General features: G+C 38.7%; 2 protein-coding genes across 4 annotated transcripts in view; one reads left to right on the top strand and one right to left on the bottom strand.

Moving 5' to 3' along the window:
- The first annotated feature begins 110 nt into the window (after positions 1-110).
- LOC110048162 (glucose-6-phosphate isomerase-like) lies at positions 111-17,585 on the top strand. Its single transcript, XM_089298558.1, has 22 exons — positions 111-352; positions 2,387-2,477; positions 3,412-3,480; positions 3,618-3,686; positions 4,509-4,559; positions 5,234-5,258; positions 6,951-7,009; positions 8,085-8,231; positions 8,905-8,976; positions 9,210-9,254; positions 9,872-9,925; positions 10,164-10,224; positions 10,693-10,736; positions 11,895-11,930; positions 12,601-12,684; positions 13,033-13,065; positions 13,277-13,406; positions 14,314-14,390; positions 14,499-14,627; positions 15,364-15,439; positions 16,121-16,187; positions 17,027-17,585. Exons 1-22 carry the CDS (start codon positions 198-200, stop codon positions 17,151-17,153), a joined length of 1,701 nt encoding a protein of 566 aa, XP_089154684.1. The 5' UTR covers positions 111-197; the 3' UTR covers positions 17,154-17,585.
- The window catches only part of LOC110048129 (uncharacterized), a 51,557-nt gene continuing 41,174 nt past the window's right edge, over positions 17,578-27,960 (bottom strand). For all 3 annotated transcript variants that reach the window (XM_089298538.1, XM_089298537.1, XM_089298539.1), the window contains exons 2-15: positions 27,526-27,674; positions 26,820-27,071; positions 25,893-26,057; positions 25,379-25,492; positions 24,968-25,093; positions 24,685-24,781; positions 24,022-24,240; positions 23,202-23,578; positions 22,747-22,914; positions 21,939-22,049; positions 21,540-21,659; positions 21,099-21,189; positions 20,208-20,582; positions 17,578-18,723 (exon numbers count right to left, since the gene is read on the bottom strand). In XM_089298538.1, the coding sequence (XP_089154664.1) occupies positions 17,978-18,723; positions 20,208-20,582; positions 21,099-21,189; positions 21,540-21,659; positions 21,939-22,049; positions 22,747-22,914; positions 23,202-23,578; positions 24,022-24,240; positions 24,685-24,781; positions 24,968-25,093; positions 25,379-25,492; positions 25,893-26,057; positions 26,820-27,071; positions 27,526-27,674 (3,110 nt within the window). In that variant the 3' untranslated portion in view covers positions 17,578-17,977. The remainder of the gene's footprint in view (positions 18,724-20,207; positions 20,583-21,098; positions 21,190-21,539; positions 21,660-21,938; positions 22,050-22,746; positions 22,915-23,201; positions 23,579-24,021; positions 24,241-24,684; positions 24,782-24,967; positions 25,094-25,378; positions 25,493-25,892; positions 26,058-26,819; positions 27,072-27,525; positions 27,675-27,960) is intronic.

The following is a 27,960-nucleotide window of genomic DNA, read 5'->3' on the forward strand; positions in this document are numbered from 1 at the left end:
TTGAGAGTTTGCTACCGCTTTCTGGGTGCGAAAACTTTTCAGGACCAGGGACCTTCGAGAAGGCCCTGAATTCCGTGTGACAGGCGACGTCATTTGACGGTTACATGACGTAGCTGTCAGATGGATTACGCCTGACTGATTTTCAGGCGATATTGCCCCCGTTCTTGGGGTGACTTTGCATTTCTTTGACTATATTCATGAGCACAGCCCCCAAAATCGCAAAGTTAGACATGGCTACATCTCTTACAGAGTGCCCTGAGTTTTCTGCGCTCCAGTCTCATTATGAAGCTGCTTCCAAGTTCCATATGCGCGCTCTGTTTGAGGCAGATCCCGGGAGGTTTGAGAAATTCAGGTACAGCTGTACAGCTTGATCTGTTATTCAATAATTCTTTTGCTTTGTTCAGATTGGCCTGTAGTACAGTTGTATTTTCTTTGACCCTGTGGAACTTGTCATAATAATAATCTATGTAACGAAATGGCCGAAATTTAGCTTTATCTGATCTCGATACATAGTAAAAGAGGACATAATTTGTTGCAGCGTTCTGTTTTTATGAAACCTTAAAATTTCGTGACTACACAGGTCTTTGTACTGCATAATTAGTGTAATCATTCCTTCAGCAGGCGTTCAGTGTTGAAGTAAAGCTTCATCATTTATATGCATTCAAACAATCACAGCGTTTAACGTGTACAAGACGTTTTCACATAGTTGACGGAAGTCTTAATATATCTTTCAGTTTATTTCACCACATGAATTTTGCAAGTAATCTTGCATTCTGATACAGGATTGAACATTCCGTTGTTGTCTATACTAGTAGGTTAATATGCCTATTAATAAAGCAAAAGATAATCCATGTATCCTTTGAACACTCATGGAGTGTGCATGTATGGGTTGAGGGTCCCCAATAGGTTTGGCGGGATGCAGGATTTGGCTTTTTTCGCTGTGATATTTGGGATTTGAGCTGAAAACAGGGGCGGGAATCGGGAATTACAATTATGAGCAGGAGCAGGATTTCATGTTTTTATAAGGTTGGGATGCGGGATTCGTAAGGGGAAGAGAGCGGGATAAGGGGTTTCAATTCTTACATGACGTCATAAATTGTTATTGACCAGTGCAAAAACCACAAGCTGGCAGAAATGTGCATATAGCTGTGTCAGGTTTCAAGTAATGAATAGCAACAGCTCTGTACCCTGTCAGGTTCTGTCAAATGTATCCATTATCGCTTGACTACATTAGTACCATGAGACTGTATGAGGTCTTTGAGTCCTATTTCTACTGATTGCGATCATTTGTGTTGACCTCTGACATCAATGACATCCGTCCATTTCCGACATTTTCGACGCTTGCGTCTGTAATCTTGGCCCCACAATCCTTTGTAGTTTTTCCAGTCTTTCGACCTTTTCCAGAGGGCTTGCTTTGTTTTGGCCAGGATGACCACACTGGATGGTGGTGATAGTGATTTACCGTATGAAGTATGCGAACTACGAATTGCGTTGCCATATATTTTGAAAAGGATCCGCAAGCAGGAATACCTTCTTTTGGAAAGAAAAGTTCTGAGCCCAGATCTCAAGGAAAGTGAAGACGCTGAAAGCTTTGAAAGAAACTCTCAAGTGTATTTACGGGCCATCTCTTAAATTTGGGAATGAACAATCTTTTTCTTTCACTGATACGTGGACAAAAGAAAACAAAACAGTAAACCGTTTTCTGAAAGAAACGTTATAATCATTTGGCTTATTTATCTGCTATCCAATGAATTCTTTTGTAATCTTTTATACAATTTTGATTTTTAAAAAGTTTCTGCATTAATAATTAAATTAATAATTAACGCAGAAACGTCTTTAAAAAGTGGGCAGGATTGGGATTTCAAGGCAAAAAAGGGTGGGATGGCAGGATTAACAGGAAAAAATGGGTGGGAAAGTGGGAATTGAGAACCCTATTGTGGACCCTCTGGGTTGAAGGCAGGGGAAAGCTGTAATGCGGGCAGTGGTTGGAAAGCGGTGGGGGTGCACACATCAGGCAAGAAAGGGATTTAAAGCTGGTCTATTGATCAACACAACAGCACCATTAATTAATAATAATTTTACTTTCATGCTGATCAATTCCAGACTTGACTGTAGAGGTTTCAAGAATATCATCATCTTGCACATTCTCAACGTGTTAAATACTAATGAAATGCATAATTTGGGACAGTGTCTTTTTTTTTAAGTTTATTTTCTGAACTTACTGCTGATCAAATTTAACTCCAATAATGTAATTCTTTTATCATATAAATTATATGAAATTTATAACAAATTGCATAAAAAAGAATAAACCTACGTGTAGCTTAAAGATACATGTATGTACGCATGCAAGAATGGTGTATTTTAACAACCTTCTTTTCTCCATAAGTGTACAGCTTGATACTCAAGATGGTGTTCTCTTAGTTGACTATTCCAAAAATATCATTACAGAGGAGACCATGAAGCACCTTATGAATCTGGTATGTGTAATAATAATAATAATAATAATAATGTCTGGTCTTAAACAGTGGGTTAAGTCTGCCTGCAAGCCAAGTGGCCCATCAGACTGCAGCTTATCCCGGTTTCTGTACCATGAAGCGACTAGGAATATTTCTACTCTCCCCTGGATGGGATGCTAGTCCATCGCAGGGTTACCCCCTGCATTAAATTCGCTGGTACCCATTTATTCACCTGGTCGGAGAGAGGCACTGTGAGAGTAAAGAGTCTTGCCAAGTACACAACACAATGTCCCCAGCCAGGACTTGAACCCTGACTGCTCGATCCAGAGACTAACGCACTAACCAGCAGCCACTCTGCCTCCACTAACAGGCAGGGCTTTGAGATCATAACATGTATACCCTTTCTAACAGAATTTTATAATCTGCAGTTATATAGTTTTTATTTTTGATGAAAACATAAATTAGAGATGTTCAATAATAGTTTTTAAGGTAGAGAAACACCAGAGGTGAAAAATATTTCTTTTGCACATTGCTATACTGTGTGTTAGTTCTTTTCTTGGCTTTTCCCATTTGAAACATAATCCATTCCCATACTAGCTGGGAGATGCAGTGACCTCATGGTTAGTGCACTTGTCTGTGGATCGAGTGGTCCGGGTTCAAGCCCTGGCCAGAGACATTGTTTTGTGTTTTTGGGCAAGGCAATTTTATTCAAAGTGCCAGAGACTTTGAAAGTCTCTCCACCCAGGTGTATTACATTATGGGTACTGGCGAGGTAAATGCTGAGGGAGGTATAACCCTGCGATGGACTAGCATCCCATCTAGGGGGGAGTAGAAATATTCCTAGTCACTTCATGTCACAGAAACCAAAAGAACCTCTTGCCTGATGGGCCACTTGGCTCGTATGCAGACTTATAACCATACTAGCTGCTGCCATTTTCTCTTTACTATTAAACAGGCCAAAGCCAGGGGAATTGAAAGCGCTCGGCAGAAGATGTTTTCTGGAGAGAAGATTAATTTTACTGAGGTGTGTTTAATAGGAAATAAGTTTTGCACTGTGTTTAACTGCTTAAAATAGATAAATATTTATCACTGGGCAGTTGGTTAAAAATTAACATAGTCTGATGAAAGCTCCGGTAACTAGACATGTATTTTTTGTTCCAGAACCGAGCAGTTCTCCATATCGCTCTTAGAAACCGTTCTAATACACCAATAAATGTGGATGGAAAAAATGTAAGTTTTGTAGCCTCGTTGATATGCTCTTAATCTTTGCTTTGCATCTCCACCCCACCTGTCTTTAAAATACAGTTAAGCTTCATTCTTTCCTTTAAAAATGTTCACTCTTGATCAAAAGCCCCACCCCCAGTCCTCGTAATTTCTTTTTACCCTTGCTTGGATGGTTATAGGTACTATAACTTTCCTGGATTCTGGATTTGTATATCATTAGATTTATTTATCAGGCTGATGATCAATGCAAATTAAAATTAGCTTTAAATATGCCCTGTGTGCACTTTGTTCATGTATCTAGGTATTTCACCTTGAAAGTATTTGACAGTTGTAGATTTAAAGTCTCAAAAGTGTTCAAAACTAGTACACAATAACTGCAATTACTTTCATCAAAATACAGATGTTTGTCAGAAATCTGTCTCAATTGAGATTTCAAGTTAAGAGATATTTCCTCAGATCAGCAGTCAGCCCCCGCATTTCCCTTGGTAAAAGCTGCACAACCAGTCTTAACTTAATTTGACAAAAAACAACAAAGTAAAACAAATTTATACATTTAAACAAATTTATAATACTGTCAAACCTCATTATTATTATTTACTTTAGTGGACACCCTTAGGACCCAAAAAGTGTCTTCTTAGTAGAGGTACATGGTGTCTGCTTAGGAGCAGTTAAAATAGTGTTAAATATATTAATTAATATTTAATAATATAATTTACTGTATGTGGCTGGTATGATTGCCATGTGTCTGTTTATGGGATATGTCTGCCTGCAGGATTTTCCTGTTAGCAGAGGTCTGACATTAAGTACATTTAATATGTTCATCATCAGGTTATGGATGATGTGAATGCAGTTTGTAACCAGATGAGGGCTTTCACTGAGGTAGGTTAGTTTTGAGGGATGGGTGTTGAAGAAAAACAGATGGATTCCCTTTCTCACTTAAAAAGGGTAATGTTGTAGAAGAGGGAGGGGTGCATGGAAGGTGCGAACCAAACTGGCTGAGAACCACCATGTAAGTGCCGCTACAATTTGTTTTATAAATTGTAAATCAAATATAATAGGGCACCTACACTGTAGCTTGTGAACTTCACTGTACGTCCTTATAGTCATGGGGAGCAGGGATGGCACAGAGTGCTCTCCTCCCACCAATGTGGCCTGGGTTTGTACTCTGGACCTGGTGTCATAAGTGGGTTGAGTTTGTTGATGGTTCTTGCCTTGCTGTGAGGGTTTTTCTCCAGGTTCTCTGGTTTTCCTTCCTCCACAAAAACCAACACTGCTAAATTCTGATTATTATTCGATCTGGAAATGGTGGATGAAAAGCCTCTCCATGAGATTTGGTACTACAAATTCCTATTTATTTATCTGTTGATTTCTTGTCCACAAAAAAACTGATCTTTTCTCTTGAAATGCATAACTTTTAATCAAAGCTTAATTTTAATATTACATCTAGGGCATATATAGTGTATTTAGTATCTCATTGCACATTTCTTTGGAGTGGACAATAGAATATATTTGAAATGATCTGTTTTTAAAATATAAAAAAATTCTTTTTGCAGGCTGTGAGAAATGGCACATGGAAAGGTATATGCAATTATGTCTTTTATGTCTTTTAACAATTAAACTTGTGTTTGGACGGCAACAAAACAGGGGCACCAGGGCTCGAAATTAATTATTTCGTTCGGGAGCCAGCTGGCGACTAACGGAAAAATTTTGGTCGCCAGATCGTAAATTTTGGTCGCCAATTTATTTTATATATAACTTACACAAGAACACGACTTTATACGTTACTTTGCATGCAAGAAAAGTCACAATTGAAGAGCGAAAACAATTAGAAACAACACGAGTAACACTTAGTCATAAAGCTACCGTTGTTCTCAGGTGATATGTCTCTGGTCCGAAGGTGATGGTTGTCTCCATAGTCATTTTAAATGAAGCGAAGCTTAAAACGTTTTAAGTCCGTGGTTTTCATTTTGAGACAAACACGGGTCCTTGCGTATTTTCCCTTTGCTACTTCTTCGAAATGCCGTTCTTTATTTTCGACTGGCTTTCCTCGACGCCTTTTTGCTGTCGACAGTTTGGTGAAATCCACTTTCCCTACATCAGCAACTGAAGAAGTATTCAAAGTTTGGATTAACCTTTTGGCTGAATCTTCATTCCCCGCACGTAAAAAACTCACGTAATTCCTTCATCTGATTGGTATCTGCCGTCATTTTCGCGGCAAGTGAAAAGCACATGGTGTTGAAGTGCGCCTGCGATCCCAGTTTCGGAAGAAGCTGCTGAAACAATATTGCGCGCTGTGAACGCAGAACGCAGTATCGACGTGTCAAAATACATTGTACATTCAATTTTTTCGATTATCTTGTAATATTCAGACATTATTTTACTGGGGACAGAAAGGTGAATTGCAAACTAGCTACCATATTCGATTGATTTCCTAATATAAAGATTTAAAAACAAAAGTTGTGTCGTGGTTTTCCTTAGTTATCGGACAAAACGCAAGTCGCCAGCTGGTGACCAGTTCTGAAAATTTAGTCGCCAGTGCTCAATTTTTGGTCGCATTGGCGACCAGTGAGTCGCAATTTTGAGCCCTGGGCACCCAAGGACAGTTTCTCTCAAATACTCAAAAATGCTGTTTTAGGCCATCTGAAGTGCTTTTAAACCTCTGTTGGGTTGCTTTTAGGCTGCATTCTTTAAAATGTTTATCTGTTCAGCCATTCTGTAGGGGAACTTGACTCTTCATGGATTTATTTAACTACAGTTCAACCCCTATTAAACGGGTAAAATGGATAGTGGCCGCATAAAGGGAGCTGGCCAGTTAATAGAGGTAAAAGCGATAGTTAAGAAAAGCCCTCAATTGGGACCTTGATTACTGGTCGCCCAATAGGGGTGGCCGCATAATCATGAGGGTTCAACTGTAAGGGCTTTTTTGGACGTTCCTGAAAACCTTTTGGTCTAGTTGCCTTGCCAGAAAAATCATACATAGCTGAGTCCTATTTTTGATACACAAAATAACATTTTATTAAATAAATCCAAAAACCAAAAGGCATTAAATTTCTCTTATTAATCACAAAAGTTCAAGGTGACAATTCTCTTAAGAAAATCGTAGGGGATTAAAGACCTTCCAAACAGATAATTTACCAAAAGGATCCATTGGGTGTCCCTGACAGAACATTGTTCCAATGAAATGTAAACAAAGTACCCTTTTACATGTTGGTCAAAATAGTAAATAGAACTTTATGTAAGTAATCTAAATTAATGTTATTTACTTATCAGGCCACACTGGAAAGACAATAACAGATGTTGTGAATATTGGAATTGGAGGATCAGATCTGGTACATTTTTTAATGATCTATAATTATTATAAATATATTTAGTGTTGGTTTTAGTAATAATCAAAACTATAACAAAATTCTCGAACGTGATTGGCTGTCAGCAGCCCGATTTGAGCATTAATTGGACAGTGTATATGCGTCATGCTTGTAATTGGACAGTACGCGTCATTTTGCGTGTGCTGTTGCGGTGCACTTTGTTGAGTAAACTGCCGTGTTTTTCAGCATTCATAACGGCATTTAATCATTCAGCACTCAATCAATAGTTTGTTCATTTCTCGAATTTTGTCATAGTTTTGATTAATTTTTAACAGGACATCATGTCGTCCAATTCAGTCTGTAATCATACTCGTGATTAACAAATCGGACTCCTGCTTCGCGGTCATCCAATTCTGTTAATCGCTCGTATGATTACAGACCGAATTGGACTCCACTCAGTCCTATTACCATTATTAATTAAGATAAAAGATTGGCTGACAGCCATAAAACTAAAGATCTAGGCTTTTCAGGTACATGCAAGATGTGACAAAAGATTTTTATCAGAATTTAAGGGTTTTCAGTCTATTTTTAGTCTAAATACATGATGAAAATTCAGATTCCTTTTAAGCTGTGGCTTGACACATTAATTGTAGCCTTAGATTCCCTCTATGAAGTGTGCCTGCAGGGAATCATAGTACATGTAGTTGTGTAAATCATCAATGGAAAACAAATATCCATGCAGACTGTCAGAGATGATGAATACAAGTACCATGATTTCCTGCAGGTGCATCTCATAGTGGGAACTGAGCCTTGATTAAACTTCAATATTAATTGCCTTTTGTTTGACTCAGTCAAAATACATATCAATTGCATTTTATTACCTGGCAATTTACATTCAACCCACGTACTGTAATCGTTCTTTGGTAGGCAAGAGTAAACTGTGAAGATCTACATAATTAGATAAGGGTGCATACAAAAAGCTAAGCATGCTTTCCAGTAATTCTTAATTTACAAAAAGCAGTGCACAAACATTATAATACCATAAATCATAAATGATTTTATTGTTTTCAATTTGTCTGCCTTGTAATTTTTTTCAAAGGGACCTCTGATGGTCACTGAAGCCCTTAAACCTTATGGCAAGAAAAACCTCCATGTCCATTTTGTGTCCAATATTGATGGAACTCACCTTGCAAAGACATTGGCGGCATTAAATCCGGAAACAACATTGTTTATTGTAGCGTCAAAGGTACCATAAGCTTATGTTTGTTAATATTGATCTTTAAATCAATTTCAAATGATTTTTTTTGTGATTTGGTGTCTGATCAATATTATTTTAATTTATGTTATACGGCCCTCTTCCCTTATGATTAAATCTGACCCTTTGATCTGGTAAGTCTGACTTGTCCCTTATCTTGAGCACTCATATAAAACAAAATATTTGCCATGATATTTGATTTCTTTATCTAGCACTATCTAGCCACTGAAAAGCTTCTTCTCTGAGTGCCACTTGACCACATGACCCATGCTTTAAGACACCTACCTCAACTCACTCTGGACATTTCAAGTCACAGGTTGTCAGCCAAAGTTGGTTGCAACCAGACCTGAGATACTGCACTGGAGGAACATATTTAGTAAAGACTGCTTGTATTCTGTTTTTTTGCTTAAAAATAAAGGACTTCAGGGAGTACAGGGCATTAGAAGGGATTGGGACAAAAGTGTGGAGTGCATGAGGATGTAACTTATCTCACCCCAACCTCTCTTTACCCATAATGTTTTTTTGGCATTAATGTGTTTGTGAGAATACAGGGCCATCTGACTGAAGAAGAAAAAGCCACCTGCAAGCGGTTTATATTTAGTACCAAGAACACTTCAGCCCATTAAAATTATGTCATTGTTTATTACTGCACATCTCATTGCAGACGTTCACTACTATAGAAACTATTACAAATGCAAAGTCAGCAAGAGAGTGGCTTCTAGAAAAGCTAAAGGATGTAAGTTAGTAAACTTTTAAGATGTATGTTCCTTACTGAAAGGTCAGTTTGTTTTGCCTTAGATGGTCTTATAAGTCGTGCACTTATAAAATGCTATCATCTACGAGAAAGTGTCAATGACAAGAATATGTTTGTGTGATCTCTTGTAAGCTAGGTAGCTGATTTTGAATGTACAGAACATGGCATTTGTTTAATCCTTTTGTTGATAAAAATTCTTCTTCTTCTCAAAACAGGAATCAGCTGTGGCAAAGCACTTTATTGCTCTTTCCACCAATGAGGTATGGTTAAATTTGCTAGCTTCTTCAGGTTCATTAAGACATACCATGAACAGTAACTTGCGGAAGCGCAGTGGCCTCATGGTTAGTGTACTGGCCTCCAGATCGAGCAGTCCCGGTTCAAGCCTTGGCTACCCAGGGACATATATGTGTTGTGTTCTTGGGAAAGACACTAAACTTGCACAGTAACTCTCTCCGCCCAGGGGTATAAATGGGTACCTCCGAACATAATCTGACGAGTAATCCTGCAATGGACTAGCATTCCATCCAGGGCGGCGGGGGGGGGGGGGGGGGGGGGGGGGGTAGAAATACTTAAGTTACTCACTTCATGCTACTGAAACCAGGATAAGCACTGACCTGATAGGCCATTTGACTTTACCCTTACCTTACTATGAACAGTAACTTGAAGTGACTTGTAGTATACGTAGTTCTATCCCTCCTCCCCTTCCCTAGATGGGATCCTACATGTACATGCACATACCTCATGCTGTCCATTACAGTCGTCCTAACCAACATTCATACATGTAAACCTGAGTGAGGAAAACCTTGTTCTCTGAGTTTGGTGTCCTAAGCACTGATCTTTTGGCCACCATCTGATCATGTGTGCCTTTTTTCCACAGGTAGAGGTCACAAAATTCGGAATTGACAAGAAAAACATGTTTGCGTTTTGGGATGTAAGTAACAGTGGTAACTGAATGTACACCCTGCAAAATATTGTGAAATTTACTAATATGTAAAACGACAATGTGCAGTCTCTGTAAAATCATCAAATAACATGCATGTAATCTGCTAGGATCAAGATACTTACAACTTATTTTAGTGACACTTGATTTTAGTACATACATATGTTAATTCCTTATTTCTATTTCTATTTACCACGTTATTGTTTGTTTCTTTGCTTCTCTTCTCTAGTGGGTTGGAGGAAGATACTCTCTTTGGTCAGCTATTGGGATGTCCATTGCTGTCTTTATTGGTAAAAAAAAAATCATAACTCATTCTGTCAGTCAGTTTCAACATTTATATCTAAAATCAAGTGAAAAACAATCTCTGCTAGAGGATGGTAAAATAGTTCATCTCTGGTAGCTTGGAAGCAGATTTAGTAAGAGTTACTACACGGATGGGCCAGACCATGTTGTTCAGAGCTGACTGCAGATTGTCCATTGACCTTTTGTTGAGGCGAGGATATTGTCGTGCATTAGTAAGAGCAGTGCGAGAAGTACAACATGAGCAATGTACAATGCTCTCCATCACCTCTCTGTGCACCCCTCCCCTGCACACAGATATATAGCCCCATTCACTGCCTTAAGTCTTGCTTTGTTGTAGCCCCACACTCTCTCAGTTACCTTTAGTTAAGACTGCAAGACTTGTCACAGCCTCTCAGTTTCAACATAGCGTGTTGAGGTGTACGTGTAATTGCAGTTGCACTATTTCTCCACTGCAGGAATGGATAACTTTGAAGCTCTTCTTGCTGGAGCACATGCTATGGTAAATACTTCGTAACATCTACCCAAAAAGATATTAGGGCGCTTAAGCAACGATGACGGCGACGCCGAGGACAATGCCCAGTCAGAGATAAATTTGTATTTTACCAGCGAAATTCGCAATAGACTGTTTTTGATGTATTAAAATTCAGCTTGGCAGTGAGGCCTAGAGGGCACAAACAAAGAAACGTGAATGACCACGTTTATTCATTTATTTTGTTTGTGTCCTCTAAACCTCACTATCAAGCTGAATTCTAATATATAATATAGAAAGTGACCTATTGTCTAGATCTGTTTGAAACAGTGCACTATTGGCTCTAAAAACGTGCACAGGCTAAATATGCAATGACAACATTCAATTCAACATGGAAATACAAAACAATTTGGTCGTCGTCGTTGGCGTTCCTCAGACTACGCAAAACTTAGTCATTTCACGCTGTTGGTTTGCAGAGGACGGCAAATAAGTGCAGACTTACACTTTAAGACTTATAACGCACTGCTCATTAATTCTTTTGTTTGTTGACGTTTTCATTGCCATCGTCATCGTGGTTTGCTTAAGCTGCCTTTTATAACATAGCTAGAAAGGCTGCGCTGTCAAACTCAGTATCCAAAAAAAAGCTGCTTTGTTGTAGTATGATAGCCCATGAACGAAGTAAACTTTGCTTTTGCCATAGGAATTTTTCGACTGGTAGTTGTCACACATAATTTCCGTCAGCCACATTTTAAAACAATTGATTCATGCTTTTATGTGCGTCGTTGAGTTATAACGCTCTTGGGAAGTTTAGGAAGCACTCAACAAGCTTGGCTGCGCCTTGAGCTAGTCTTAAACTTCATTAGTGCTCTCCAAACTTCCCACATGCATAATAACTTGACGTTGTGGGCTAAAGCAGAAATCAAGTGTTAATCTGAATAAAGATTTGTTTTTTAACGGCTCATTGAAAACCTCACGGAAATAAATTAATGTGCCCAATCTTGGACAAAGGGGCACTGGCAAACATTTTTTCAGGGCAGCTAATTTGTAAGAGTTTAACAGAAATGGGCTGTACCAGATATCACTCAAAAAGGGAGTTAAAAAAATGAAATAAACAGAAAGAGGAAATAACTATGACTGTCATTTGTCAAAGTATTGAGCACTTGACATGCATGTGATATTTCGTTTTAGGACAATCACTTCTGCTCTACCCCTTTGGAAAAAAATGTAAGTATTCTCCCTTTATCATTCTTTTACGTCCATGCCCCTGTGGTACACCTTTCTTGCTGTTAGACAGTTCATACTATTTTTAACCTTATGAGTTCTTGCAAGTGTTATTCGATGGAATCCCGATTTCTTGAACCTCCAGAGGAAACAATAATTAGTTCAAGAAATTCGGAGTTGGGAGATAATGGTAGTAACAGGTTACAAATGCAATGGGAACGGATTTGGTTTGAGTTAGTAAGAGGTTGTAGAAAAAAAAAAATCGGCATTACACTGCTGCATGTCATGTAACCCACTGGCACAATGCTGGTCACATGACAACAGTTTTGATTGGTTCAAAAGCTAGGCGAGTAGAAAATTATAAACCATTTACTTTTCATTTCACTAAACACCATAAGAGTATCATTTGGCAAGGAAGATTTCACTTTAATCTATCTGGTAGACAGCTAGCCATACCCTTGAAATCAAACATTTCGTGTTACATTATACAGGGAAACCCTATAGGTTTCGTATTTTACAGACAACAGAGAACCTGATACTGATAATTCTCAGAGTGTTTTGGTTTTTATAGTTCACACTGAGTCCTTGAAAGTATCAAGTAAAGGTTAAAATAAGACTGAAAATCTCTTCAAATTCGTCTGAACTTACCGTTTGTAACATCTTTTGTGAACAGATCCCTGTCATCCTTGCTGTGTTAGGAGTTTGGTACAACAATTTCTTTGGCGCCCAGACACATGGCCTTTTTCCATATGACCAGGTGAGCCCTTACTACTAGTGAGCTGGCAGTATGCCACCCACAGTGAGCTTCAATAGAAGAAGACTTAGCCTGCGAGCAGGCTCTGTCTCTGCGGCATGAGAACCTGCTTGCAGGCTAAAGAAGACCAAAACTGGGGCAATACACTTAAATAAGAGAACCAGAACAAAGAACAGAAATAAAGAACAGAAGTAAATGTAATTTAAAGGAAAACCTTTCTCTTTCTTGCTGGATTTCTTCTCATGAATTATATATTGTTATATGTGACTTAAGATTTCTTGGAAATTTTCCCTCTGAGCAGTACATCGTTGTCAATATTTACGCTTAAAACTGTTGTTGTTTTTATTTCAGTACATGCACCGTTTTGCCGCCTATTTTCAGCAGGTAAGTAGGAATCATTTGGCAACCAATGCTGTTTTAAAATTAATAACAAATTATTGACCATTTGAAGTTGTCAATTTTCATTTTTTTTCAGTCTAAGAAGGTCGTTTTCTGCAGTGAACAATCAACATGATATGACAGAGTTAGGGTTAGTCAAGAGTTAATTAGGTTGTTATGTATAAGGTGACAACTTTGTGCGCATGTCTTTTGGTAGGGTGACATGGAGTCTAATGGCAAGTCCGTGACTCGCAGTGGTGCGCATGTCAACTACTCAACTGGTCCCATTGTATGGGGAGAGCCTGGCACTAATGGACAGCATGCATTTTATCAGCTCATTCACCAAGGTTTGTTCCGATCCTTTGTTAACAATATCCACTGTGTACATCTTGTAGGCAAACATGCAATCGATCTCTGATTTCCTCCGGGCTGTCATGCGAACTTGAGAGATAATTAAGGAATTAAGTCCCGACTTATACCACAAATGGCAGATTCCTGTCGATTCTGTTTCTCTTCCTGGAATTACAAATCCATTAGGAAGAAAACAAATAAGGCTATTTACCGGATAAATCGCCTTTCAGTGGCTTAGTGTTGACAAAACATACTGCGCTGGAGGCAGCGTGGCCGAGTGGTTAGGGCGCCGGCTTGAAATCCGGAGGTCGCGGGTTCAAGTCCCGCTCTGACCACTGAGCTGGAGTTGTTTCTCGGTAGACCCCAGTTCAACTCCTCGGTCAGGCTTGTAAATAGCCAACTGGTCTGCCTCCCGCCAGTTGGGATTTTTAAGCCTATTATGTTTAGTTGATATATTTGTTTCTTTCAGTTTAAGTGGCATGACTGTGAACTAGCTAGGTGCAGCTAAGTGCATTGACCACGATAAACAACAACATTTGAACATTTGTGAACATAGTGTTTTATCAGCTGGATAGCGTTAATACATCTTCTGAACAAAGACTTAAAAGCCTGAGCTATAGCTATGCAGCGGCACCTATGAATCACTTGACTCCAGCCTGCGAGCAGGCTCATCAAAGATCCCGCTCGCAGGCCAACTAGACTGCAAAAAATAGCTTTTAATCAAGTTCTTGGAACCTTTCTGCTTAATATATATTGTTTCTCGCTATCATAAGCATTTTAGTCGTTTTTAATGAAAACTTGTGAGTTGTAAGCCAACCATCCATAGCAGAAATTTGTTTCCATGCCACCGTCTGTTGTTCATGTCTGAAATCCAACCCAGACTTCCCTCGGCTTTCTTTTCAGGAACAAAGCTAATTCCAGGGGATTTCTTGGCGCCGGTCGAGACCCAGAATCCTATTCGTGGTGGATTACATCACAAGGTACAGTGTCTTGCGGGAAATGATTTTTGTACTCCCAAACTTTCGTACATGCTCAGTTTTAAAGTAAACAAAAACTTCCTGTTAAACTCTCATTTTAATTTATGGCAGATTCTTTTGGCCAATTTCTTGGCCCAACCCGAGGCCCTGATGAAAGGAAAGACTAGCGAGGAAGCCCGCGCAGAGCTCGAGAAGAGTGGAAAGACAGGAGAAACATTGGAGAGGATTTTGCCCCATAAGGTATTATCTGCTCTGGTCTTTAGTCGCAGTAGGTAAAGTAGGCGTGTCACGTAAGTTCATCTTTCTTAAAGTAGTTACGTCACGGTTTGCGCATCGTCTAAAAGGTTAGCCTATTTTTTTCAAGTTCTTCGTTTGTAATCCGTGTCAGTCTTCTCTATCCTCAACCATCCTTGTTCCTTTGTGGTTTATTATTATAGTCTCTTAAGTGTTTTTCTATCTGAGGAAATTATTATTTTCAGGTTTCCTACCATTTAAAGGTAGTTTTGTACGTGGCCAAAATAACTCAAAATACCGTGGCTGAGCTCCTTTAATACGTCTAACTCGTCCCCCGTTTTGACACTCTTGTTTCTTTGGTTCATTATTAAATAACTTCTTTGTTTCTACCTTAGTAAAGTAATGCTTCCGTCGATTGAAAAGATACAATTATAGCTGATAGATATAAAAAAAAGGATCTAACATTTCTTGCACACATTTCTTAGTTCGTAACAGCGAGCTCAGTAACTCAGCATGGCGTCTAAGAATGCTGTACGCGTGAAAAGGTCAACTAGGATTTCTTAATATTAATCGTCTTTGATAAAGAGTCGACGTATTTTGTGTTGGAAACATGTTGAAAGATAACTAGGAACGTTACTTATTACTTATTACTTATTACTCATGTGGAAATTGCTTTTAAAAAGATACGATATGTTCGAGGTTCTATAGCACAGTCATGACCAGCTCTCTGATTCCATTGCAGGTATTTGCCGGAAATAAGCCCACTAATTCCATATTGTTTCAAAAGCTGACTCCCTTTATCCTGGGCGCCTTGATCGGTAAGTTACACTTTTAATAGCATTATGAAGAAGTTTTGTGAAATATATTCGATGAATGATCGAACTATTGAGGACTACTTCGGCGGAATCACATGTATAGGTAATCATATGAATGCGAATGCAATAAAAGATTTACACGACGAGTGATATTTGAAAATTCTTTCAAAATGCACGAGCCTTTAGGCAAGTGCAATTTGAAAATGTCACGAGTAGTGTAAATCCTTTTAAATGCTCGAGCTTTCCTACGATTGCTCATTTATTATATGACTAAGAAAATTGCGGACGCGTGCACGTTAATTTGCACTTGGGTGCAAATTAAGAATTAACGACAAATTGGCCTGCTCTCAGCCAATCACAATGAAGTAATTTTCTCAGCTATATAATAAGAGTGGAAAATAGGAAGTTAGTAGTAACATTACGAACCGCTGGAGTTTGTAAGATCTTTGGGACCAGAGAAATCTGTAGAACGTAAATACATATTTGTCTCTTCCCCATGCCACAAGCTATTGACGCAAGAAAGGTTAAACGTTAACCAGGTTTAGTTCCTTTTCTTTTACATCCATTTTCGTGTGAAGCTTGAACTAAACCAAAGGCAAACATGAGGAAGAAAGACAAAAATACAGGTATCATAATAATGATAATAACTGCGTCACTTACTGTTGCGCTTGCTCTTTTCCTCAGCTATGTATGAACACAAGATATTTTGTCAGGGAGTTATCTGGGATATCAACTCATATGACCAGTGGGGGTAAGTGGCTGAAATTCCTCACTGCTTATGCATTATTTTCTCAAGAGAACGGGAAACGCCAGAGCGTTTAAGTAAGACGTCAACCTCTATACCAAAAATTGAGGTTCAATCAGTTGGACGAGGCGCTTGTTCTTGCTTGAACAAAAATCATTTTTGATGGATTAAAAACATTGCTGAATTCTTGCTTAACGGAAAAGAAGCTTTGTTAAGGAAGATGACTACAGCAGCATCCACATGTCAGTCATTTCCTCCAGTCATCCCTTCTGAATTTGTATTGCAGCATATAAATTCACATTTCAGGTCTACATACACTTCTCATATCACTGGTAGGGAGAATTTACAGTCCAACCTCTATGAAGCAGCCACCTATCAAGCGACCACCCCCAATTAAGAGGCCAGATATCGAAGTCACCAGTAAAATACTGTAAATTAAAACCCCTATTACCGGGCCACCTCTCAGTATTAAGCGGCCGCGACCATCCTTTGGTCGTTCTGATAAAGGGGTTCTCTATTGTCCTCACCCCTTTTAAGCGGCCACCCAAAATTTAATACGCGTAAATTAACTTTGTTTCGGAAAAGACGATGGCAGGTAAGAATCCGAAGTAGAATTTGTCGACTGATAAAAACATTACAACACACGTTTATTAAGATTGTCTTGCGCGATCCAATGTTCACTAAGAAATTAACCCAATCCAAAAAATATTCAAAGTACACGAACCCCTATTACGCGACCAACCCCTATTAAGCCCTTAATACGGGTTCGACTGTATTTTAAACATCAAACCAATCTCGCCCAGTCAGCTAGAATTTCTCCTTACAAAACACCCTTTTTCTTGCAGAGTTGAATTAGGCAAACAGCTCGCTAAAGCAATTCAGCCAGAACTGGAGGGACCTGAACCAGTGACGTCACACGACTCTTCCACCAATGGTCTCATCAACTTTATCAAAAAGCATTCGGCGAAGTAGTGGCTTTGCTCATTTTGACTGGTCTCAAATGTTCAGGTTTTAGTGATTAGTGAATAGGCTATCGAAATTCAGTAGCAAAGGAACATTTATAACGCATTTCAAATAATGTAGTGACCTGCAAAACAAGGATAAAATATAGGACATTTTTTTTTCTTTGAAAAGGAGTTACTGAAACGTAGCAGCAGTTCTCATGTGATGTCTGCAGGTGGTTTTATGTGAGGCTGCCGTGGACTTATTTACTCCTCTACGGAGAATGAGGAGCTAGGAAACACAAGTAGAGTGATTCACTCGAGCCACTGGAGTGCAAGCTAACGTTCTTCTAGTCAAAAAGGGTGGATACGTGATCACCGAAACCGTTACGGCTTGGAACTCTGTAAAGAAATTCAGTGGGTGTACAATGAAATTAGACTGAAAACGAACCAGCTTGAACAAGTAGTCCCTCGTTTTATTCTTTTTTTCACGGTTGCCACTAAGTGGTACGGAGATTCCTTGTCTTATGTTATGTTGACCGAGTGAGAAGCAAGCAAACCGACTTTAGAATCCCGATTTTGCGAACCTCCAAGGGAAATAAAAATTGGTTTGAAAAATCGGGGGTGAAATTACAGTGTTCAACTGACGGGAGGAAAACGACTTTTGGTTCGAGGTACGCGGGGTTCGAAAAATCGAGATTCTACTGTATTTTTACCCTCACTTGCGCTTTTTTCTGCTACGAAATGGTAAATCAGTACAAACGTAACCTTATGATTATACGAATGCTGAACATGGCCAGACATTCTTCAAAGTGATAATCTAATGCAAAGAAACTTATTTCAAGATGACAGTGTTCATGCTATGCCATAACATTTCAGTTTTCCCAGTGTGTGGTAACCTTGCTCGCTGAGGTAACTAGTACCAGTATCCCCAAACCTGAGCTGTTTAACCGGCAGATGAGTCTTGTCAGTGAGGAGACCGCTGTCTTCTCGCCATACTTGGTCATTTATATCACAGTTACAACCATAACTGGGATTTGCACATGAGTTGGTCATCCCGCATGCGCACTTACCACTGCCAGGTGTTGCTCCGCCCCAGTACGTCATCTTACTAGAATCACTTGACACCCACCAGGCAAAAATAGTTCCGCTGTGGGTGAAGAACGAATGATAACACTCGTACTTAATAAACTGCTCACAGTGTGAGGAGACTCTGGTGAGACTCGCCAGTTGAGAGAGACTCGCTCCTGTGTAATGAATATCACGTGAGTAACTACCAGGAGATTCAAAACCCTGCACCTGCGTTCTGCTCTCACTGTCGTGACTGATCACTGTCACGCCAACTCCATTTTTATCACTCATGTCGCAGTAAACGGTGAATGGTGCCAGGCCGCCTGAGCTATCTGGATCAATGACGTAATTTCCGCTTACACTGCTGAAGTATTTCCTGATTACAGAACAGGAACCCTTATTTATAGGACCGCACTTAAAGCCATCTCCAATGAAACCACGGTTACACTTGCATGAATATGATCCTCGTTCATTTGTACAACTGGCATGCTGATGACAGTCATTTGTCTTTCTGTCGCATTCATTTAGATCTGTTGAACAGACAACATAACTTTAGTTAAGTTAGTCAAAATCTAAGATTAACTGAGACATAAGAAACCGCCGGACAAACTGATAGTAGCATTTCTCCTTTCTAAGCACCACACTTTTCTTTTATTATTATTCCTTAAAATTTGGTTGTACATCAAGACAATGTCTCCTTGTTGAACTTTCATGATTTATTTAGGAAGAAGTAGCTCGAGCGTTGTAGTGTACAAGACCCTGCAAAATCGAGGCACATCAGCTGAGCTGACTGGCTATCGCTCTTGGAAGACTTGGGCGAACAGTCTAATTGTTTAAGTAGACGCATTTTTAAATGTGTCTACTTAAACAATTATACCTAAAACTTGTAATACTTTTTAAAAAAAGTATTACAAGTATTGCAAGTTTTAAGTAAGCCTTAAAAGCAAAACTGAGCTTAACCGTTAAGAGAATCATGCGCGCCAGTTTATTCGATCAAACTCTATCAGTGATTACACAATATGTCGAATTATTCTCGCATTTTGATTAGTTCTTATGATCTATTGGAAGACAAACGTATAGATGATGTCAGTGACATTTTTTTTTGGTTTCTTTATTATATGAAGCAAATAAATTCCATGTTTGCGTGCGGCTTTTCAGTAATAGATCACAGAAGGCGTCAAGATGTGGTGAGAACATCAGTGTCACACTCGGCTATCCGCCTCGTGTGCCACTCTTTTGTTCTTACCACACTTTGACGTCATCTGTGATCTATCACTGACCAGACGCACGGCACCATGGAATCTGTTGGCTAAATAGACAACAATAAAGAACCAATCGGATCCAAGGATTTTCAGCAGAACACGTTAAGTGTCCACACATTCACTTTTTTTGTACTTCTTTTCCATTTTATTGTATGTAAAGTTGAACCGCCAGTTCGAACTCGCTTATTTCGAATTCCCCGTTATTTCGAACTCGAAACCATTTGCCTTGGATTTGCCCTTCAGTCATTTACTATCGGTTTTTTCGAACTCTCACTATTTCGAACTATTTTTCATTACCCCTTTGAAATAGCGGGGGTTCAACTGTATATTTAAATTTTAAATATAGGTTAACTTTTGTTGTGTTTGCTGCTGTTTATTTTTTTGTTGTTGTTAAATACATGAACCATTGTGTTCAATTTTCTAATTGATCTTGGACTCTCATCTCCGTTTAAAGTTATGATCAATTTATGTCGTATTATAAGGTTTGCAGTTATTTTAACCCTGCCTTCTAGCTAGAAAAACACAGAACAATTTTATATTTTCCTTTCCTTAAAGGAAGCACACAATAGGCCGTTTGTAGTTTTCTAGAAATAACTGCATGTAAACCTAATAACCGGACACAAATTGATCATAGCTTTTATGCGTGAAGGAACATCTGCATGTCAACTAATACATCGTTAATTCGTAGTATTTTAACATTTGCTATTATTTGCGACCCTTATTCGACCTAGTCACAATGATTCATATTTTACCTTTCTTACAAGTGTATTGATGACAATCACTACACTGCACGTCATTCCATTCATAGCTGTATTCCACACCAAGTGCATGCGCACAATCTTCTCCTCTGAAATTATTTGGCTGATTTTTGGCCCAAGCTGTAAAGTTTTCTTCTCCTCGATCCACCCACGTAAAGTTGCCCTCTATGGTTCTATCATTCAAGCCCAGCCAAGATTTGGCGCCATTATGTCGATGCTGTAAATAGACATTTTCTTCATTGCTGCTGACATCAACAAGGACCGAGTCTTCTTGTCGACATTTTTGCACCGCTGTGGTCCAGTTTGTACAACTGACACTTGTAAAGTAGCAGTAGCCATTAAAGTAGCTCCAACCAGGATCACAGATGTCTGAGAAAAGAACAAATATTTTTCAGCGCTTTATGTTTAATAAATTGGGAGGGACTATTTCTTGTTGAACTGGGCATTGTAAAAAAAAAAAAAAAAAAAAGTATATATATATATATATATATATATATAACTAACTAACTAACTAACTAACTAACTAACTAACTAACTAACTAACTAACTAACTAACTAACTAACTAACTAACTAACTAAACTAACTAACTCACTAACTAACTAACTAACTAACTAACTAACTAACTAACTGCAGACAGTACTGTTTCGGCCTTCTGGGCCTCATCAGTGCAGTGCTGAAGACTAAGATGGAGGCTAAGCTTAAAAAGCCGCCCCAAATACTACACGTGGTAGTATCTAAGCCATTACCAGAGTGCTCAAACTAGCGAGCTAGTGAGCATACGCAATTGCAACAGTAACGACTCATCCCAGTAGAGTGCTCAAACTGGACATGAAAGCAGAGCTTTGTATGCCAGCGAGCTATATCTAACTGCAGACAGTACTAACCTGTTACGACGGCATAACTAACTGACACTGGATCATATCTTGTCTCATACAGTTCCTTGACACACGTTCTGAATCCAGACGTATTCATGTTCTGCAAATATGAAACAAACATCATGCTATAGTTATTAATACTGCTAATAATGATGACGATAACGATAATGAAGCCAAAACTCGACAGCACGCGCAGGACGTGTAGTAATTTTAACGGAAATAAAATTTTCTGAATAATGATCTCTTGTTCGTATCACATCATTTAATAAACTGGAAATGGGAACTAAACAAAGACTGAAGTAATCTCTCTCTGACTCGGTAACTACTCTGTGGCAGACACCGATTTAAACACCAAACAGCAGATATGTAACGATTAATTTCTCCTTGAGGTGAAGAATTTCACAAAACCGTATATTTCGTAATTGGTTGTAACAATGCATGGTGTTTTACCTCAATCCACGTTGTGATACCGTTACGAACTGGTGCCAAGTTTCCACTTGCTGTTGTGCTGTGATTGGCTGATATCAGGACTGATGGTGTAAGGTTATAACTTCGTGCAAACTGCACAAACTTCAACACGAAGAAATAATTGGATCTTTTATTATACGTACTGTTTCTACACGTTATCTGAATTTTATTGTTATCTGTATTAGCATTTTACACTGCAAATGCGCGCCATATTAGTCATATTGTTAGTACACATATGGAAACGTAGAAATTTGCTTAAATGCTTAATTTATTTTCATCTAGAATTACTAATTAATTATTAAAGATTTTTATTTGAATTATTAATTCAGCTTTCGTTGTTTTTCCATTGGTTGTTAATTTTCCATACCGCTATAAACTTACCTCGCAGTAAGCGTTGTTGTTTTCATCTGTTGGTGGGTTTGTGTTTGGAAACTTGACAGAGCCATGTTCAGTGAAGAGCCGTTTGTGAAGTTTAGAAAACGCCAACCAGTTCTGTAATAAAATGTCAGGGATTTAGCCTGGAAATTAAAACAAAATCTTCTAGACGTACCGGGGAAAGCCTTAAGAAAAGCTGTGTTTAACACCAAAAAAAGAAACAGGCTATTTCTCAAAAACGGCCCCGCATCAAATCTTGTCACTTGGATTACAAAAGCCTGGGTCAGGGTTGTTGTTATTAAGGATAGAGTCCTGGCATTTTCCCCCGGGCGGGGCACTGCCATATATGGGCTATATAGGTATGTGCCGCTGTGAAGGGTATGGTGTTCAAGCAGTTTACTCTAGGATAGGGTATATAAATTAGAGCGTTTGGGTCTAGAATAGGGTATAATTTTTCACAAAACTGACTGGTTGGTTGAAGATTTTATCTAGAGTAAGGAAACCAGGAATTGCCACTCAAAAATATAAAAAAATCAAATCGGCAAGTTTAACTTTACGCAAATCGGCCTCAACAATGTCGATAGATGGGGGGTTGGGGGAGTTTACTGTAGTATAGGTTAGCAAAACTCAGCTGAACTAGCTCTGGTATAGGCTAAGGGTTCCGGGATCCCAGCGGCACATCCCCACCCAGAAATTCCCAAAGTACCCCCGGGCATTTTCCAAGCGGTTGAAGGTGGATAAACAGGTAATATTTCACTAAGCAGCCTTACTTGATTAAAACATTTGTCGTGTTATTCTGTTATGAAGTACATACCACGCTAATATCTTCATGTTTTCCATCAAAGTTTTGCAATTCTCGGAGGCAGACTTTAAATGAGTCCTTGGTTACATCCTCTGTCCAAATCAGCGCGGCATCATACTCCTTACCAGTCCTTAGATGTTCTGCTGTTATGAGTACTACAGGTTCGTCCTTAAACTTGTTCTGAAAAAGTGCGAGGAGGAAATGTGAAATCAAATTAAATAACGTAACATCACTTTTTAACAGTATTCCTAGCAGAAAATGCACTTTAAACAATCGACTCAGTCACCACGTGATGTACACGTCAAGTTGAACCAAGACCATAGCGAGGGAATTTCACTGAAAAGTTTTTCACATTTTAACTTGTTTCTGACCTATAATAACACAAGAATACCATGACACATGAAAAATTAATTTAGAAATTTTCCATCGATCCTTTCAGAAAAAGAGGAAAAGGCAGCTTATCCTACCTTGGGAAAAGTCACATCTGCACAATTTGTTCCAGACCACCATTTCTGCATCTTGATTTCTCCCGCCATTCCTTCGGGCGGTGCTCCCTGATAAGCCATCCAATCAACAGTCGCGAATGGATTAAAGTTCTTACTCTTTCTCCCAGATTGCATTGCGCAAACTGTAAAATTCTTTCCATTAATGTTTTCAGTCCAAGAAGTAATGGCGTCGTGCACAGTTTCAGAATCGTTCAGATTCATGTGATTGACGGTTATCTGCACATGGACCGGTTTATCTGGATAAAAGCGGTATGGCGGAAAAGCAACCGTCTGACAGCTTGAATCGGACCACTTTGGAACACGAAGAAGTTTCACTCGACCGTGCACAATTGGGAAACCTGTCAATAAATTTAAAAAATTAGTCATTCCTATCATTTCCTGATTGTCACATTTTATTTTAAGTAACTAACCTATAGAAAGAATGTAAAGACAACTAGAATATCATCAGAGACCTGATATCTTTAGATTTTAATTTAGAAAGACTGCCTTATATGTAAACAGAAGCATATGTAAATGAGCGAGCAAGCAGTGAATATGTCAGTGAATAAATACTTCATTGCAGTACGAGTGTCTTCATGGGTTATACATATCACTTTTAAAATTTCTCTCTCTAATTTGAAATATAAATGTTAAGATTCCCTTTCAGGTAAAGTTGCCCAAGTAGTTTCAAACTACAGAAACCGGAACCACGTGCGCTGGAACAGATAAGCCATCCGTCTCTGGCGAAACCAGATTAGAACAGACACGTTCCTTCTTCAATTTAACAGAAATCCTTGCTTACCCTCACAGCTTCCTGGGTGATACACAAGATTATTCTCCAGTCCTCTACAGTAGTACAGCTCATGCCAGCATTTGTTGTCGTATGTTGTTCCATTCGCGGTGCACACTGGGTCATGATAGGAAGGGCAGTCTTCGTAACACACACAGCGAGCTTCATGAGCGCTGAAAGTCTTACACACTCCAAATGATGGACAATGCACGTCAAGGCATGGGTTCAGGTCTGCAAAGCGAAATAATATTTTGGAGTTGGTTTGTGTGAAATAGAGGATATCCCGTGGAACATTAACCGCTTTTTTCTGATTTGTCAAACACAAGCCATTTTGCCTTTACTACTGTATTACAATTCGATTTCACAACCGGGGAGTATACCGTAACAACTAATGATATCAGCAAGTGATCAAGTTTGAAATATTTGTTCCTAAATGACCCAATTTATTATTTAATAGTCGTTCAAAATTCTTAGTACTAAAGGCTAGGAAGTCAGTCGCTCAAAAAGCTGTCAACTCTTCTGAACATCATTTTAACTTGTACACATAAACTGAAAGAATTCATTGTGAATTTAATTTGTAAATGATTGAACCTTTCTCCTTCAGGGTGACCGAGTGTGTTATGATGGGATTAAGTTTTATCCAGAGTAAAATTATAAATAGTACATAATACAAACCTCCAACTACAACATAGCTGACAGACAGAGGGTCGTGTTTACTTCCTGATCCACTCAAGTCTTTGACACAAATCTTCATTGCTGTCAGACCAACTTCCTACAGGAGAAATGAGATATAATACACGTCATGTAACCTTTTCTAATAAACGATAGAGTTACATTGTTAATGGCCCTAAGACGTCTTTTTGAATACTGTATTTATTGTGGTTACACGCAGGTTTTAAAGAGAATAGCGAGGACGAAACTTCCGTTTGTAGCCAAGCAATAAAGAGTTATGTCTTACCTCGACCCAGGCCGTTATTATGTTGTATTCTGGTGGAATGTGGTTTTTCACTTTACGATCGTAGTAATGATGAACAGACACAAGTACAACTGGTGACGCATAAAAGGTGGTGTTGAACTGCACTTGCTGTGAAGAGAAACAGAAAAGGAGTTTAAACCAGTCAAATTGCAATCTTCCTCTGTAGTAAGAGTTAACACGAAAGGAATATTAGAAGATCGTCTTGAGACAACCATTCTCGTATATGCCAATTTCATGAATACGTTGATGTGTTTGTTGGATCACCCTTCAAATTTACAATAGATGATAATGTCAGACCTATCAGCTGTTTAGTGCTGTTTTCTGAGATGAATAATGACCAAGTGATTATTGCTTCTATGAGATGATTGACACCTGCTTATCAAATGCGCTTACTTGACAAAAGCCATAGTTATCGTCAGTTGTTGGGTTTCCTGTGTTGGGGAAAAACGCTTCTCCTACCAACGTAAAATTAAATTCAGAACCATTGCCAACGAAAGCATACCAATCCTGTAAAGGAAAAGGAAAATGTTTTGTTAAAATTGGCACTTGTCAACAAAGACATTATAAATATTCAAATGAATTAGACAACAGAGCAGGAAAGTTAACCGGTATTAACGAAAGAAGAGGATATGAACGGAGAGAATTAAGGAAAGCAAACAAATAGTAAAATGAAAATCTAACTTGTAATTAAGATATTCCTTTTTAGAAATAATTCAGTCTTCAAAACTTATTGTGTAGTATTTTGGGAGCAGTAAAAGAAGAGCGGAGTGGTCTACAATATGTTACGATACCTAACTGTCCTGGAAGAAAATGGCTGTAACAAATACTTTAACGTTTATTGCCATCACATCTTAAGTGCTAATGGACTCTTAAAGTCTCAAAAGTACATCAACAAAATTTCACGTACTACAATTGTGTTTTGATGTTTTCCGTCAAATGGCAAGAATTCCCGGATGCAAACTTCGAAACTTCCAGAATTCACGTTCTCCAACCAAACATACATTGCGTCGTCAGGCTTTGTGCTACGAGCGTACTTAGCTGAGACAAACACAGAAGGTCTATCACCGAAACTCTGTAAACAACACAAACTTATGTTACATTTGATACATAAAAGAATGTTCTTTGATGAGAAGATAGGCTCAAGATTTTGACATACCGTAAATCCTCAAATTAGCAACCCCCTCGAATAAGCGTCCCCTTCGAATAAGCGCCCCTCCAATCGGCCAAAATTTAAAATAAGCTTAAAATAAGTGCTCTCGATAAACAGCTTATGTTGTTGTTTACGCGCAGATGATGTATTAAAACAATGATCATGCCACGATTTGGGAAAAATTAAATAAGCGCCCTCCTCGGATAAACGCCACCCGTCTTCTCCTAAATTTGAGAAAAGCGCCCCGAGCGCTAATTCGAGGATTTACGATAGTGAATAAACTGTTAGCAGAGTAGGAAATAGGGAAATTTTCTGGAAGCGCTGAAACTGAAAATTACTCATCAGAGCATGCAGGATTCTCCCTCTAATTACTTAATGGGAGTATCCCTCCATAGCTGATGCTACAGGTAACTTGATAAAAAGGAAGAGAGGTACTCAAAAGTGTGGTGTGATCGAAATTTTGTTCGCTTAAAACGAGAATTTCATTTCCATTTCTTTGCAAACCATCGCCTCAAGTTGCAGTTTTTGGGGTTCTGTTACTGAATTTCCTTTTAAATTTTCTTTTCAAAACAGGAAATCAAATTGAAATCAACTCTCATCTTAAAGAGGGCGTACATTGTACATACGTATATTCATATACGATGTAATAATGATTCTAACACCAGCTGCAATACACTGTCTAACCTGTGGGAATGTAACTTTGTCACATTTGCTTTCCGTTGTCCACATTCCTTGAAAAGTCACACTGCCATGTACCATTTTTGGATCATTTTGATAGGCCAGCCAGTTGATAATTCCAGTTTTATTTGATCCAGTCCCTGTTTCACGTGAACAGACCTCAAATCCACGTGTACTAATGGACTGAACCCACACAGCAGAAGGCGAGTGAACACGTGAAAAGTCTTCACCGTGGCTCATTGATACATGCACTTGAACCTAACGGGCGTAATATATAAATATATTAGTAACATAAATTTATTATTTACAGCTATTTAGTAAAATAACCGAAGACTTTCGAGGACCACCCGAAGATGTTTCGATGATACTTAAGAGACAAACTTGATATCAGTGAAATCATCGATATCTTCTCTAGTGAAAATATGGAAAATACGCCACTCGAGTCCCGGATGTGGCTTCGTACGAATTTTACGTGCGGTGTTTCCAGTAAAACACTCGTGTCTATATAATAGAGCGCTTTAGCTTTAAACCTGAAATTACGTGCCTGACGACTGCAAGCCTATACTGATTGTGGTTTCCATTCTAATGAATTTTTTTTTTTTTCACTTAACTAAACATGCACGTCAAGCAGCTTCATTAATGCTTTAAAGCTTTTCATTAAACAGCATTTAACATTTCATGGGGTTCAGACATTCTACAAAGGCACACTTACCTTTCCAGATCCACTAAATGCTTGAGGAAAGGCAACGTTGGTACAAATAGCCAGTCGACAATTTAGAGGAGGTGAACATCCACTGCTACAACTCCAGTCTTGAAAAGTTTGCGACATGTTGAGCTTGCCAGTTTGCAGCAGAGAAATCCCTGAACAGACAAAAAGACGGACATCTATTTACTAGGATTCTAACGAAGAAACGCATGTTAACCAAATTAAGATCTGAAGGGTTATGATACATCAAAAACATAAAAAAGATGGCCATATATTAGCCAAAATCTTTTATGAACCTAAAGGTCCATAAACACGCTTAAAAAGATCGATGCCAATAATATAAAGAGAAATATTTACCGATTACGCTTGGTCAATAAAGGGATAACGCGGGCAATCCCGCGCAAATAGCGCCATCTTGCCCGCCCGGTATCCAATCACCGT

Source organism: Orbicella faveolata, unplaced genomic scaffold, assembly GCF_042242905.1.
Source record: "Orbicella faveolata isolate gen_17 unplaced genomic scaffold, um_ofav_v1 contig_3, whole genome shotgun sequence".
In the NCBI taxonomy this organism is placed as follows: domain Eukaryota; kingdom Metazoa; phylum Cnidaria; class Anthozoa; order Scleractinia; family Merulinidae; genus Orbicella; species Orbicella faveolata.

Bases quoted from the DNA above. Each gene is read 5' to 3' on its own strand.
- LOC110048162 (XM_089298558.1), top strand. From the start codon at position 198: ATGAGCACAGCCCCCAAAATCGCAAAGTTAGACATGGCTACATCTCTT. The intron at 5,259-6,950 runs GTATATGCAATT...TTTACTTATCAG, and splicing joins GAGAAATGGCACATGGAAAG to GCCACACTGGAAAGACAATA. The intron at 11,931-12,600 runs GTAAGTATTCTC...TTTTGTGAACAG, and splicing joins CTACCCCTTTGGAAAAAAAT to ATCCCTGTCATCCTTGCTGT.